General features: G+C 38.2%; 1 protein-coding gene across 4 annotated transcripts in view; it reads right to left on the reverse strand.

Annotated features, from left to right (window-relative positions):
* The window catches only part of TRPM3 (transient receptor potential cation channel subfamily M member 3), a 406,696-nt gene that overhangs the window by 63,324 nt on the left and 328,164 nt on the right, over nt 1-15,208 (reverse strand). For all 4 annotated transcript variants that reach the window (XM_051789305.1, XM_051789304.1, XM_051789307.1 and 1 more), the window contains exon 9: nt 4,283-4,355. In XM_051789305.1, the coding sequence (XP_051645265.1) occupies nt 4,283-4,355 (73 nt within the window). The remainder of the gene's footprint in view (nt 1-4,282; nt 4,356-15,208) is intronic.

The raw sequence follows: 15,208 nt of genomic DNA on the forward strand, positions 1-15,208 counted from the left end.
AAGCCTGGGACCATAAACTTGCCTCTCTATCCTAGGTTATCCAAGGTACACTTCAGACAATGAGTCTTGTGCCCTTGCAGGATACCAGGTTACTGAAAAGGTTTTATATACTTACTACTACAGGCTTTTATACACTGGCTAAAGCTTACTGTGACCAATGTAAATCTCTAAATGATTCTCTGGGAATAGCCTATGACCTTAGTGCTCAGGAAACCAGAAAGTTGAAATGACACAAAACTGATCTACCCAGACAGAAGTGGTTGTTGGACACTCATTTCCACAATGCATCTAAGCATGTCAGTGTCCTCTTCGAATCAACATCTAAAGAAAAGAATTAGATTAGGGAAAATAGCAATCCTAACGACCTTTCTGCTCTGTGTCTCAGCAGGTCCTAGCTGTCTTCTGTTTCAGCAGTTGTTTGGTGAAAAGGCTGGGTCTCCACTGCATTTTCTACAAAAATCTCCCTGGCATTTAGCAAATCAGTTGACAATAACAAAGATGATAGCACAAACAGCTGTAAGAGCAGTAACCAGATATCTGACCTAGCTCTGAAACCCGTTTGTGTCTGTGATTTCATGGTTGACAGACTATTGCACTTTCTTCCTGGACCATCTGATACTACACGATGCCTATTCAAGGGGCATGAATCTTGACTTATTCACAGGCTGGAAAAGTATGCAGAGACATCAGATTTGCATTAGCCTGACACAGGCTATCTCAGAGGGTTACACTGCAACAATGTTACTATGCATATACCACACAGCACCTCTTACCCAGTGCTAACAATTGCACTGGGAAGGTTGCTGGAGCACCATCTGAAACATAGCTGGTGCTAGTCTGCTCCAGACGCTGCAACAGGGATCTTTCATGCCACTTCAAAACAAGTATTTTTTTAGAACATCTCCATATGCTGTCTTTAACTTCCCTGTCTTAATGCCTTCTGCTTAGCTAGCAGCTGCAAAAGGACAAAATGCATTACGATTTGAGTTCCAACTGTTCAAGTTAAGAGAGCACAAACAGTTAAACTGTATCAATAAATCTGCTTGCTACAAATTCATGCCATTGGAAACTTACTTCCCACGTTTGCATTTCTCTCAAAATTAAAAAAAAAAAAAAAGAGGAATTCACAAACCATATGCTGTTGTGACATCCATGCAATGTAAATTGATAACCACTTTGGATGCCGTTCTGTAGTTTATTGGAGATCATTCCCAATAAGGATAGATTTGCTGACAAGATTAAACAAGTTACTCATGAAAACAAACAAAGAAACAACATGTGATGCAGGGTTTAGGGCTTGCCGAATATCCTGTCCAAGACAGTTCCTGAATTGGTAGTGTGTCTGGTGTGGGTTTAAAAGAGACTAGTTAATCACAAATTTTACACAGCGCGTAGTAATGATACTTTGTGTTTCTCAGTCCTTGCCCCCTCCTCCCTGACCAAATCACTCACACCAGGGTCAGATGGGTAATTAGCTGGTATGCTCCTCTTGCACTATCAAGAAGTGCAAATTCCTCATCAGTGAGACTGAGAAGAAGTTACAAATAATCACTCAGTGGTTTCATACTTGGCTCTTCCCCCTTTTTTCACACACTGCTGGAGAGTAGAAAGAGATTAATTCTTACATCTAAATTTAAGAATTTTAAGATAACTCAGACCCAATACCCAAATCAGCTTACTTATTTATTTTACTTATTACAATTATTATTTTTTTTTAATTATAGAGACATGTAAACGTGGTAAGTAAGTTTCCAATGCCATGGAATCCAGTGGTATGAAAATTCCAATGGCATGAAAAAAACATTTTACTTATTACAAATAAATTACTTATTACAAATCAATAGACAAGTAGTTCAGCATTGCTACCTTAGACTTCCTGATTTGATCAAAAACCCAACCACCCATCAGCCTAATGGAGTACTTACAGAAGGTCAGTATTTCTTTCAAAGTGGGACAGAACCTTTGTACAGAGATGTGAATAACTGTGTGAATAAGGACAGTTGACCTGCCTGAGACAAGAGATCTCATCTTTGCACATACTGATTAAATAAGGTTATCTGGACTTTTATGCCTTGTGATCAGAAGCCTCAGGCTAATCAGAGATGCCAATCTAACGAAAGGAGATGTCAAAATTACTTACACAGATCCAGGTACCTCCTGAGTTAAGAGAAGTTCCCTATTATGTCTTGCACTATTAATATGAAGAAGAAAGGTAATTTTATTTTACTAGGGGGACAAAAGCACCAATTAGGCACTTGCAAAATGGGTATTCCAGATCAGAGAGGACTAGTCATATACTGAAACAGCAACTATAGAACAGTTGCTCATGTAAATACTGCAAAAGAACATTCCAAATAGAAAACAATCCCTTGCAGGTCTACAATTTATTTTCTTCAGCTTCCAAGAGTCAGTTTTCAGAAGACTCCAGGAACCTATGCTGGGATTTAGATCTTGAAAATAAACCTAGAAAAAGTGGAATCACAACTTTAAGACATTTTGTGTCTTACTAGTAGAACAAGAGCAGTACTTTCAGACATTGTCTTAAGAACAAATGTAGAGAGAATAGCTTTCCAGTGAAAGGAAATGAAGGATTCAGTTTTATTTAAGATAAAAATGAAATCTGTAATTAAATTATTTCCTAAGGATAAAAAAAGAGGAATTTGGTGATGGATGCAATTCTTGTTCTTGCTTTGAATTAATTTATCTTTCCTTTCTTCACTTTGATTTATATTTTTTCTCTGTGAATGCAGATGGCTAAAATTCCTTACCTCTGGGTAGCAGCAGCAAAATAGTCATGTTGGCTGTAGGACAAACAACTGATATCTTGATTGGAATGATCAAAAGAAGTGGAGTAAACAATACTAGAGAAGCCTAAAAAACAAAAGCTACTGTAGCAAAGTAAGGACAGCTCTTTTCCTTGGTTGATAGCTATCAGCTTTCAATCATATTTTTGAAGTCACCAGGGCTTCTTTACTTTTCCTGTTCAGACCTTTGTTTTAAATGTTTGAGGTAAAATTTTTTAAATGGGATTAAAATTGCACAGAAGGCAAAATACTATTTTGTATGGTTAGGTGAAAGTTACTCAGGCCTTCTCTCTTCATATAGCTTTTGTGAACCTGAGCAGGAAGAAACTGAGAGGAAAACTGAGCCCTGGAACAAGCAAGAATAATGGTGATTACCTTCTGAATACTCAGTGAATCTATTACATTTTCTGTTGCGACTCAGATTCAGGTCTGACCCACCTGTACACTCTTATTCAGGTGAGGGGGTGATCAAGAGCATACTGACAACTAACTGTTGAAGAGTCTCAAGAAGTGTAAGTTTTCCTAATTACCTTTGTAATTCCATTCCCTCATGTTTCTAAGATTGGTCCTTAATTTTGTTTGGTATGTCTTATTCTCTGTTTTTAAAATCAGTATGGCCAGTACTACATAGCACAAACTAGTCAAGACAGCAACGAGACGACCATGGTGATTGATGCATGCAGTTTGTGAAAATCTCTTTTGGGGGAATACCATTCAAATGGAAGGCTAGAACCTACCAGTCATTGTTTAGGTGAGTACCCTTGACTGGGAAAATTACATGTGCTCTAGAGCCTTTAAAATCTCACCTGTTTCTGTATTTGTAAGCAGATACTAAATTGGCCGATAATACAAGATTTTGAAGGAAGCTAAGCTAAATGGTGGGTCTGCAAGTCTTTAAGGAACTGTAGCAACAGCAGATTTATTGTGAGAACTCTAATAAGAGTGTAAGTGTAAAATTTAATGGCTTAGAAAGATTTAACAACCTGTCAAGTTTAAGATAAAAACCCCCTACTACCTCAATAGCTGAATTCTTAACTCTACCAGTGACGCTGGAAGGAATCCCACACCATTTTCAGACTTTCCTAGGATAACTACAAATAACTTTCTACTTTGACAATAGAGCTGGTTTTATCTAAATGGACGTTTTAGCCATCAAGGTAATCTAAGTCTGAGAAGTTCTTAGGCTGTCTTCTTGTGAATACTAACCTTTTCAAGTAACTGGTGGGGGGTCACCACTGATGTTTCTTGTGACACATTTGTGATTGTGGGTGGAGAACAAAAATTCAGAAAGGAATACATCAGCTATTTAAACACTAAAGACAGAGCTGGGTTTGTATAAAGCCGTTAGAGTGACAGGTATACTTCAGTTTCATGGTATAGATTTTCCATCTTGATAGAATAGGTATCATCAATAAATGAAGGTTTCAGCACAGGACAGACACAGACTGGATTGACTCAATGTGGGGTGAAACTGTTACCTTTTAGTAGTGCTGTCAGGATAGCTAAATCAATATCCTGATGTCCTTCCGATCCCATGCGAAAAACTGTGATCTGAAATGTTAAAAGACAATATTGTTACTGAAACCTGAGTAATTTTTAAAAAAAGAACATAAATCAGGGCAGCATCACTTGATTGTCAAAATGTCCTGATGGCTACAAGATGATCTTACTTTATATAGGAGAAGCTTATTAGACTAACATATCAACATTAACACATGAGTATTAACATATCAGTATTTTTTATGACATAAAATTTACTAGAGAAATTGTATTAATGATCATACAGGTAAAGTAAGGTATTTATTTACACTTAAAGGGTGAAATTAGAGATGAAGCAATATTTTTCTACTAAATAGAGACATTAGACTTCGTGTTCCCAATAGATTACAAGGAGGATTTAGGTATATTATAAGCTGTGGACCTGATGGATGGCACATGGCATTGAATAAATATTCTCAATTGAAATTAGCAATATATTCAGTGATTGACCTTGTGATTTCATATAGCAGTAAGTTAGATAAATAATCTAAGAATTATGCTTCTAGAAGGTCCAGAAACACTTTTAGCCATGTATGGTCAGTGACATTTCACTGTAAATGACAGGGTTTGAGGCAGTGAGTAAGATACACAATTCATAAAGAATAAGAATGAATATAGTGCTTCTGCTCTTTCTATCCAGATTCACTCTTGGTTAAGACTGCACTGAAACATATAGAAATGTAAATCCCCTTGCTCCTTTTGTTGCCATGGCAATAGTGCTTCTTGTGAAGCAACAGAGACTGCAGCTTTTTACTAGAGCCTTTCCTTTACTCACAAAAAGATGTCATCATTTTGATCTGAATATCTGTTATCTTGTTACATTATATTTTCTCTTCTGTCAGTATGGACTGCCTCAATTCTTTTATTTTTTTTTAAATACATACCTTTAATTAGGAATTGTGTAAACATATTTTATACCCATATTCAGCAACATATGTTGTTTCCACGTTCCTAGATTGCTATTCATACAGCAATGTTGCACTGGAGCAGCATCTGGTATAGAGCAAACATCAGGGCACAAAGACCTGTCTACCATCACAGGGGAAGGAGACCTATGAAGTCTCAAGGCTAAGGCAGCACTTTGGTGATAAGCTTCAATCTGACAGTTGAAACAGTGCTGCAGAGCATATCCCAGGAAATCCAGTGTAGCCCTCCTGTAGCACCTATTCTAGCTTCATTTGATCTTGGAGGTTCAGGGTTTTCAGAGGGAGTTAAGAGGATTTGGCATCAGTGACAGTAGTATAGCATCTTAGAGGATAAAAAGGCAAACTGGATAAAGTAATAGGAAACTGTCTTAGCTCAATTAGTCAATCAATTCAGATGATGTCTAAAACAATATAAGAAAGCATAAGTTAGGCAACCTCCCCAGCTAAAGTATCCTGTTTTCAAGTTAGACCCTTTAAAGTATTGCTGAAACAAATCGTAAATGACACTTTAATGAACAATTTTCTCTCTCCCTCCAAAATTTGCAGATGTTTCTGGCAAACTACTTGATGTCTATACCCATACCACAACTTTAGAATAGAATAGAATAGAATAGGAACAGAATAGTTGGAAGACATCTGCAACAATCATTTAGTCCAACTGCCTAAACAAAAGTTAAAGCATGGTATTAAGGGCATTATCCAAATGGTTCTTAAACACTGACAAACATGGGCATCAAGCACCTCTCCAGGAAGCCTGTTCCAGGGTTTGATTACTCTCTTGTAAAGAAAATTGTCATGACAATTTTCCAAATATTTTTCTTATTTCCTCAGTGACTGGCAATGAAGCTTTCTCAGCAGTGCAGTCAGTCTACTCACAGGTAATGTGAGTAGAAATACACATTTCTGCATATTTCTCATCTCAAAACACAATCAACATGGGAGTTGATGAGGTCAGACTCTCTACTGTACGTGGTCATGATGTGCTTCCCATGCCACAGATGACAAACTTGGAGGTGCCACCACATGGCAAAATGTCCTTCTTATTCTTTAAGGCCAAAGGTGAGGCAGTCTGCACAATGGGGTCTGAACACACTGAACAACAGGAGTTCAGAAGAGGAATAAAGAGCATCTCAAACAAACACAAGCTCACTGAAGTCCCAGCTTAATAAAGAGGCATTATATAAATTGCAAGTACTGAATGGCTTATCACCACAGGAAAATTAAAGTAAGTACTTTGCATATATTAGATCACATATAACCTTAAACTTCCAATTTCTCTTTCATTCCTCTTCCCTGCATGCATCAGAAAAATAAACCCAATTCAGCAGAACTAAGTGTTGCTGTAGTAAAAATAAAATAGAACTAAGTAACTTCGTCACATTAGGATAAAAAGCCTGTCTTTCCACAGCAGCTGTTGCTTTATTATTATTTTTAAGATACTTAGCATAACTCAAGTAATAAAATAAAGAAGATAAACAATGGCAAAAAAAAAGCACAGAAATCGAAAGAGTACTCAAACTCATACCAGAATTACTATAATTTTGGGATTGTGTCCAAAATTTAACTAGAATTTTAGACAGAATCAAGGAAAAATATGATAATTCACAGAATCATATAATCATAGAATTGTTTAGTTTGGAAAAGACCTCTGAGATCATGAAGTCCTACTATTAACCCAGTATTGCCAAGTCCACCACTAAACCATGTCCCTAAGTGCCACATCTACTCATCTTTTAAATACCTCCAGGGATGGTGACTCAACCACTTCCCTGGACAGCTGTTTCAGGTGTTCAAGATTCACTTGACAGTTTGATAACTCTTTCAGCGAAGATTTGTTTCCTATGTTACCGTGGAATTTTGGTGCTGAAAAAAATCTCCAGAGCAGTTAATTAGGGGTGAGATAAGAAAGGGTTTATTCTGCCAAGGCTAAGATGTTACACGACGCGCGCCGGCCCTGCCTGAGATGTTACATTTTATAATACCATCCATCCAATCCCAGATGTGTCCACCCTGTGGCCTTTACTCTGGTCTACCCCAGGTTCCACCCCCTGAGAAATACATCTGGGGGTTTTGGGACTCTTTATTCATCCCATCTTCGTCTTCATCAGAGCACAGAGGGTACATAGTTACCTAATTCTTGATCGTATTCTGTGGTTTAGTCCCTGATATGCTGTTCTGCCAACAATCTAGGCCTTGCCTTGACAAAAGACTAAACATTTCTGCTGTATTCAGGGGTAGGATTGATATAGGGAGCATAGAATGGGGTAAGAGGGAATGTGTAAACAAGGGTGCTAGAGAAAGGGAAAGGGACAAGGGATAAAAGAGGGGGGTTGCTGCTTTTAAAACCTACTTATAAAACTTATAAGGCTTACCAATATTAGAAAAATAAAAAAACCATTAGGGGCTTAAGACATCACCTAATATCCAATCCAATCCCCCATCTTCTGCAACTTGAGACTGTTTCCTCTTGTCCTGTCACCTATTACCTGGGAGAAGAGACCGATCACCACCTTTCCACAACATCCTTTCAGGTAGTTGTAGAGAGTGATGAGGTCTCCCCTGAGCCTCCTTTTCTCCAGAGTAAACAATCCCAGCTCCCTCACTCTCTCCTCTTCCGATTTGTGCTCCAGATCCTTCACCACCTCCATTGCCCTTCTCTGGACAAGCTCCAGCACCTCAATGTTTTTCTGGTTGTGAGAGAGACAGAATTGAACATAGCTCTCAAGATGTGGCCTCAGCAGTGCCAAGTACAGGGCATGGTCACTGCTCTGGTCCTGCTGGCTGCACTATTGCTGATACAAACCAGGATGCCATTGGCCTTCTTGGCCACCTGGGCACATTGCTGACTCATGTTCAGTTGGCTGTCAATCACATGTCAACTTAATTTGAAAATGCTGTGAGTTTAGTATCTCAAAGACTCAGCTGGTACTGTAGACTTCTGCCTTTTCTGAATGTCCGGAATCTTTTAGGACAGTAAACAGATATATTCAGGCTCTCCTTAAGGATTAGATAAACTGTAACTATCCACAGCTGCTTTTTCTCTGTGGCAGAAGCACTTCTCCTGTTCGAGGTAACCAAACTTTTGTCCAGGCAGATGCTCAGCAAGTAGGACTAACCAAAGTTAATCCTGCTGCATGAAGCTATCAGTGAGAACCCAGCACCAAACCCAAAATCCCACTCTGGCTAGAGCCTAGGTTGATAAGCAGACAAAGCTGCATGAACACAGCAGAAAATCTGACTACGAGTTGACCACTTTACACTATAAATATCTGTAACCATATTTCACTATAAATATCTGTGAGCACTTTACACTAGAAATATCTGCAGCCATCAAGGTCTTTTGAGCTATCCCTCCACAGCAGCTGGCTGGGTGGCAGCCATCTCTCCTTGAGCAGAGATGCAGGGAGATCTGTTACCTGACACCAGACATTGAGGGGTTGATAAATTATATCTTTTTGCAAGCATGCAAGATTTAAAATGTATACAGCAACCTTTAATTTTTGTAGTCAGAGGCATGGGGAAATACAGACACATCCTAAAGTATTTATGAAGACTTTACACTTAGAAATGTTCAATATCTCGAGGTATCAAAAAACCTGTCTGTCTTGCTGAAGACCTATTGTTCTGGTGTTTTCTTTTCTCCCAACTAACAGATAAGAATTTCATGTTTGCCATATGCTTATCTAATTTCAAAGAGTCATTAGTGTATCTCACAACTTGCTAGTGCCATTTACAGGTACACTGGTAGGTGAGCCTCTACAGAGAACTGAGAAAAAACACACTGGAGCTGTTAAAACAGGACATTGACTGGAGCCCCATTAGAATGGGCTACAGATGCTACTGCATTAAAAAAACTGCTGTGCTAAAGGAAAATATCTGGGTCAGTAACATCTATTCCCATCTACCTCTTTCTGGATGAATGTCTGCCACTGAGATGCAAAAATAACAGTAAATTAAACACTTAGAAACCCATTCAATAACTCATTACTAAGAAAAAGAATAAGCCATTCTAAGACACAGTGCCTAAGAGCTTTTCACCTACCTACTGTAGACCCTTTAAGCCTGTTGTTGAGTCCTGGACTTTGTACAACTTGAGTGGAAAAAAAAAAGAAAAAGAAAACCAACATAATAAAGCATATATATATATGGAATCCAGGACATTTCATTATAAAATAATAAATTCTCCAAAGTTTGTGTTAAAAAGTCATATATGCTCAAGACCTGCTTACCTTGCCAAAAGAAAACAAGGAGTAAGAGTTGTAGTTTTAGTCATACTACCACTAGACATTCTTCTGCATTGCTGTGAAAAAGGAAGATTAGTTTAAACAGAAATTTTCTCTATGCTGATGTGTTTCACACCGTAGCTATGAAAATGTTTTCTATTCTCCTGAGCATAATACAATTGTTTTAGAGAGTATAACTACCATTTACCCTAATCAGCTATTTCTTTTGAGCCAAAAATCAATTTACAGCCAAAGAAGAGGAAAACCCCAAAATCAAGTACTCTTTTTCCTCCTAGGAATTTGGGCTAGAATATTATCTCTGTATAGCTGGTATTTTCAATTGTTGATGTTAAACTCAATTATTGTAAAATAACAGTTTATTCTGTTCCTCTGCACCACTTTGGGTATTTGGGGGATGGTCTTTTTTTCAATTTCCTTCTTTCTTTACTCAGTGTTCACTGGCTTGAAATGACTTTTTTCAGGTAATTACCTGAGTCATCTCAGTGAACAACTGTAACTTCCAAGAGAAAGCTCTTTTTTGAAACATATTTTCTTTTCTTCTTTACAAATATAATAGAAGCTGATGATAACATCCCCTACAAATACAAAACTCTATTGCACTGCACTTGAAGAGTTACATCTTCAGATAAAGACATACCTAAACTAGACAACAGAAATGCTTCTGAATCATCAATAGAGCTGCAAAAATCAACCAGGTGCAAAAACAGTGTTGACAGATATCCAGATTCTTGCTAAATGTCTTGATTTCTTTGAGTGGGCCCATAGTGATCTAGTTGCCAAGTATAGCAGCAGCTACTTTCAAAGCCAGAGGCAGCTGGGCAAGGGCCACCAGCTCTGCAGTGCTCCTTTCAAGAGGATGTGCTTGGAAACCAACAGTTGAATTTGTGTCATAGACCACCTTTCATTTGCTTCCACAAAAACTGCCTGAGTAAAGTGCATAAGAGTTGCCCTGAAAAACACAAGGGACACGTGCCTCCCTAGCCCCCCTCCAAAAAAATCCAAAACTAACCCATGAACAAACAAACAAACAAACAAACAAACAAGAAGCTGTAAAGATCCTCTCTCTATCTCACTGCAGATTTTACCAAAGGATCCTAACAGGAACTTTCAGGAAAATGAACTACCTGTCCTCATTCTTCCTAGGAAAATGTGGTAGGAAATCACTGAGCCAAAGAAGACCTTCTCTGCAAGCACAATGATTACAGCACACTGTGCTACTTGCCAGTGATAATTACAGCCCAGCAGGGCAGAAACCCAGTTTTCAGGCAGTGCAGGTAGAAAGCAAGTGAAAACTAAAGAGTCAGAAGAAAGAAAGCAGCAGGATAGAAAGCAAGGTGGGAGGGGGTTGAGGGGAGTGCTGAGGGAAGCAGGAGGAGGATATTATCTGACCTTGGACTATATCAAAAGCACTTGTTTTAAAACTGCTCTGCTTTCTGTTTAGAACCAGTTCCATTCTTGTTTGACAGGTTACACCCTTTCCCTTTGCTGTACATCGTTTCTGGCTCTGCAGGGTCAGTTTAACCCTATATGATTAATTCAGTCATTTGTTTTCCTGCCTCAGTGCTGAATTATACTGCATTGAGCTGTTACAGTCAGGTAACACTGTTTTACCTGAGAGCAGTGAATACCAAACAGACTTTCAGAGATTATTCACACACTGAGCGACACTGCCACTCAGGATTTCCCATGTTCTATATGAATGTAAGTGCAGGGTTACCTCAGACATTTAAATTACAGCTGTCCATATGCAGTCCATAATGGCAGCTGCCAATTCAAAGGACCAGCTAAGATAGGGATACTTCAAATAATGCTGAGGAGGGAAGATGATGCGAAACAGAAGGCAAATGAGGTCATAGGTGAGACAACCCCTGCAATGGTAGGAGCACTGACATACCTAAGAGAACAAATTACTGGTTGTGACAGATAGCAATGAGTGCTAGTAATTCTTGAAACTTGTTCCCCTACCCTCAATAACTGTTCACATTTCTGTCCCTTACAAATCTGGGTGAAACCTGTTGTGTGTGGAGACAGCAGGACTGGCACAGAAGACAGGCAGAAGCAGTGCTAGTGCATGGATTAGCAAGTCATATAGACCTACAGGAAATTCCTTTACAAAAATAGAGTCCTCTCTAAGCCAGCATAACTGTGTCATAGCTGGATATATAAATGAATAATTTTCATCAGTATGGGCTGCTATACTGTGAACAGCATGTACAGGTTTGTATTCAACATGGGCAAAGCTGATTTCACCCCTGGAATGAGAAACAAGAGCAATAGGTAGTAATAATTAACTGCAGATTTCCCAGGCCATAGGATGAAAACTAACGTAAAAAACTGTTTTGAAATAGTTTAAAACAGTGTCTGGTGAAATAAATGACAGGATATAAAATTTTTTCCCAACTACCAGCATATTCAGTTCCTCTTTAATGCCTTTACTAGTTAAAACATGAGTCCTTGCCTCCTACCACAGCACTTTTTTTCTAGGATTTATTCAGAAAGACTCCACAGAGATTGAAAAGCTTATTCTGTTTGCGGCCAGTATAAGGGCCTAGGATTAAATTTGAATAGCTATGCAGCATCAGGCTGCACTTGGTATTTTTAAAATATTCTCTTACCCGCCAACATTTATTTTTTACAGTACAGTTAATCTCAACCACTTCAAAGTATGAAGAGTGAGTAGACATATGCTTAGATTTTTAGTATGTTATTTGTGTGAAGAGGGAGGAAAACCCACCAGATCAGGAGGGAAAGTACACAACTGCACAGAAAGACGTTTTATCATCTGTCATGAAGGAGACAAGAGATGATGAAAAACAGTGCTTTAAAACTCAGATTGACAGTGCCTGCTGCTTAGACAATGGACAGCTGAAGATGAAGGAAAAAAAATCAGGGTAGAAGTGATGAGAGCAGAGAAAGCAGCCAAGTGTGCTTACCTTACATACTTAAGCATCCTAAGAATACTCAAATTATCCATGCTTTTAAAGATGGAGTTGTTTCTCATTATCATTTCATTATGACATCAGTAGAAACTATATGGTGACTTAAAATAATTCAAAATTTTGTTTTCTGCTACCTCCAGAAAATTTTTGAGTGTCTTTAAATTTCACTTCTGACAGTAAAGAAATTTTTCATATGCATCTCAGTTACATAAATCAGAAAGAAAATATCTCCCTTTTCTACAAAAATGCAGATGCAATTGAGAATGAAATGTGGAACTCTCCTGTTTTAGAACACAGGTTGATTCAGCAAAATAGGCAGTTACTTCCAGAGTATATGTTGACATTTATAATTTAGCTAGGCCTACCTAAATATTTCAGAGGAAAATTACCCTGAAAAGATAAATGAGAGTTTGATAAAACAAAACATTAAAGGAGGTCAGTTATGCAAAGTGTCAAAATGGTTCAGATAAGAGGGGAAAGCATTTCCTTTTTTCTTGGAAGGAATAATCCTGTTTAACACAGGGGAAAAGCTCCTTGATGTGGAGGCATAACACAGATCAAAGTGAGCAGGTGAGTCAATGCATAATACTGCAGAAGAAAGGGGATGGCCAAATAAGAGAAAATTCAGGAACAGAAAGATTAAAGAAAATTGTGTTTAGGGAAAACCTAAATTAAGTAGTTTGCTATTCTGAGGAGTACAAAAGAGAATTCCAAATGAAGAAATACGAGGGAGCAGATATGAGGGGAGAAGTTTGAATGTTGTTTGCAAAGTTTTTAAATTTTACATCTCTTTCTGCATTGTGCCAGCACTGCAACATTTCATGTTTTAATCTTCCATAGACTGAATGTCTGGTAAAAAGCAGGGAACAAGCAAAACAATCAGTGCTTATAAAAAAGGCAGCAATTCTGCAATTAAGGAACTGTCATTTCACAGAAGTTACTGTAAATTTTTGGCTTCCCCTGTATTTGGTACCTTTTCTTCCTCAGCTTATACACCATTAATGACTAAAGAGAACAGACTGTGGAAATCTCACAGCTTTGTCCCATTTAAGAGACTTTATATTTTATGATGTGCCCATACTGCTTAAGTCTTACAGCACTGTCAATATTTTGCAATGGAATATGCATATTTTCCAGTGGAATAAATAACCAAAATGTTTCGGTAGTAAACCCATTTGTTTTCCCACATACAAAAAGTTTCATTCAGGTATGTTAGGACATTTATGACTCTGTTCAGATAGTGAAATACCAGTCCCTGATTTTAAAGTTGTAGATACATGGGTAAATATAAATTGTAGGTCACAAAGCATACAAACAGGGAAATACAAGTCAGATGTTGTCCTTTAAATCACTGGGCTGTGCACATAAACAACTGTGATTTCATGCAGACTTGCAGTGTTGAAACTTGTTAAGAACAGCCAAAAAGAGAGAAATGGTTTTAAGTGCCGAGTTAGACATTTTCATTCAACCATTGGTGTGACTCAAGGTCTTCCATTACCCTGACTCAGACAAGAAATGTGGAGGAAATGTAATGTAATGTAATGCACTTTCTGCATCTTCTGTTATAGACAGAATTCTTGGAGGTATTGGCAAGATACTGACATTATAGATATTCTTCTGAAACATGAAGTGACTTAAACAGGTAGAAAGGGACCCAAGCAGTACAATGGATAAGGCAATGAAGCTTTATCACCTGGAAGACTGACATCTGAAACCTAGAGTAATAGGAGTTAAGACCAATTTCAACCTAGTATATAGGAGTTTATTAACCTCACTGTCTCCAAAGCAGCTGTTGTCCAGAACCTTTGATCCACTGTTGATATAAGAATCATACCTAGGTTACAGCATATCCTGGGGGAAAGCATGAATAAAATGCTTGTAAAAGAGGTATTAGTTGTCATGTAACCCCATCAGACAGGTATTTCTCCCAGAAAGTGCTCTTCTGACAGATAAGCGAGCACGCAAGACTGGAAGGGTTAGAGTAAACTTCTGTCTATGTGTGTGCTTGAGCTCCTGAGTAAGACCCATGTGTGCACCATTTCAGCTTTATTTTTTATTTAGTACCTCAGTTCTCTCTGGTCTCTTTGAAGGTAGCTCATTCTGGGAAACAAAGAACGGTCAGCAAATCACAGTCTTAGTTTCATTCTTGACTAAATGGGCTCCTTTGAGCACCTCGCCTTGGATCTGCTCTACTGTTAAACTAATAGTCCTTGGTAGGACAATTTCTGTATAAAAAGTAAAGAAGACTGCTCTCATTCTGGGCTTTCAGTGAGATAATTTAACCTGTAGCCTGCCTTTTGCTCACAGATATTAAGCAATGTAAAACTTAACTGTTTTTCACGGCAAAGTTCAATAAAAAAACCACAAGTTATGAAAAGAAGTTCATCACCGAGATGGCTAGACCTGATATTCTGTTACTTTAAGAAAACAAGAATTCAGTTCGGTCATTTCCACTGCTATGTATACTGAAAAATCATGTCTTGCAAGTCACCACCCTAAAAAATGTTGTCAGCAGGACTTATATGCACACAGATGCCTTCTAATCTGAATTGAAAATGCTGACCTTAGAAAGAAGTATTGTGGGTTTGTTGGGTGGCAACAATATTAAAGTCAGGGACTCCCGCTCCATGTTAAACTGCAACGTTTAGTTTTTCTTTGCAATAAATTTTCAAATAGTCTGATAGTGCATGGATGCCCAGATTGTTTTACTATGGATGATGAAGACACGTCTCTTCTGTATTTAGGTTGACAACGTC

This window comes from Manacus candei, unplaced genomic scaffold, assembly GCF_025592945.1.
Source record: "Manacus candei isolate 608988 ecotype Guabito, Panama unplaced genomic scaffold, ASM2559294v1 h1tg000027l, whole genome shotgun sequence".
Taxonomy (NCBI): domain Eukaryota; kingdom Metazoa; phylum Chordata; class Aves; order Passeriformes; family Pipridae; genus Manacus; species Manacus candei.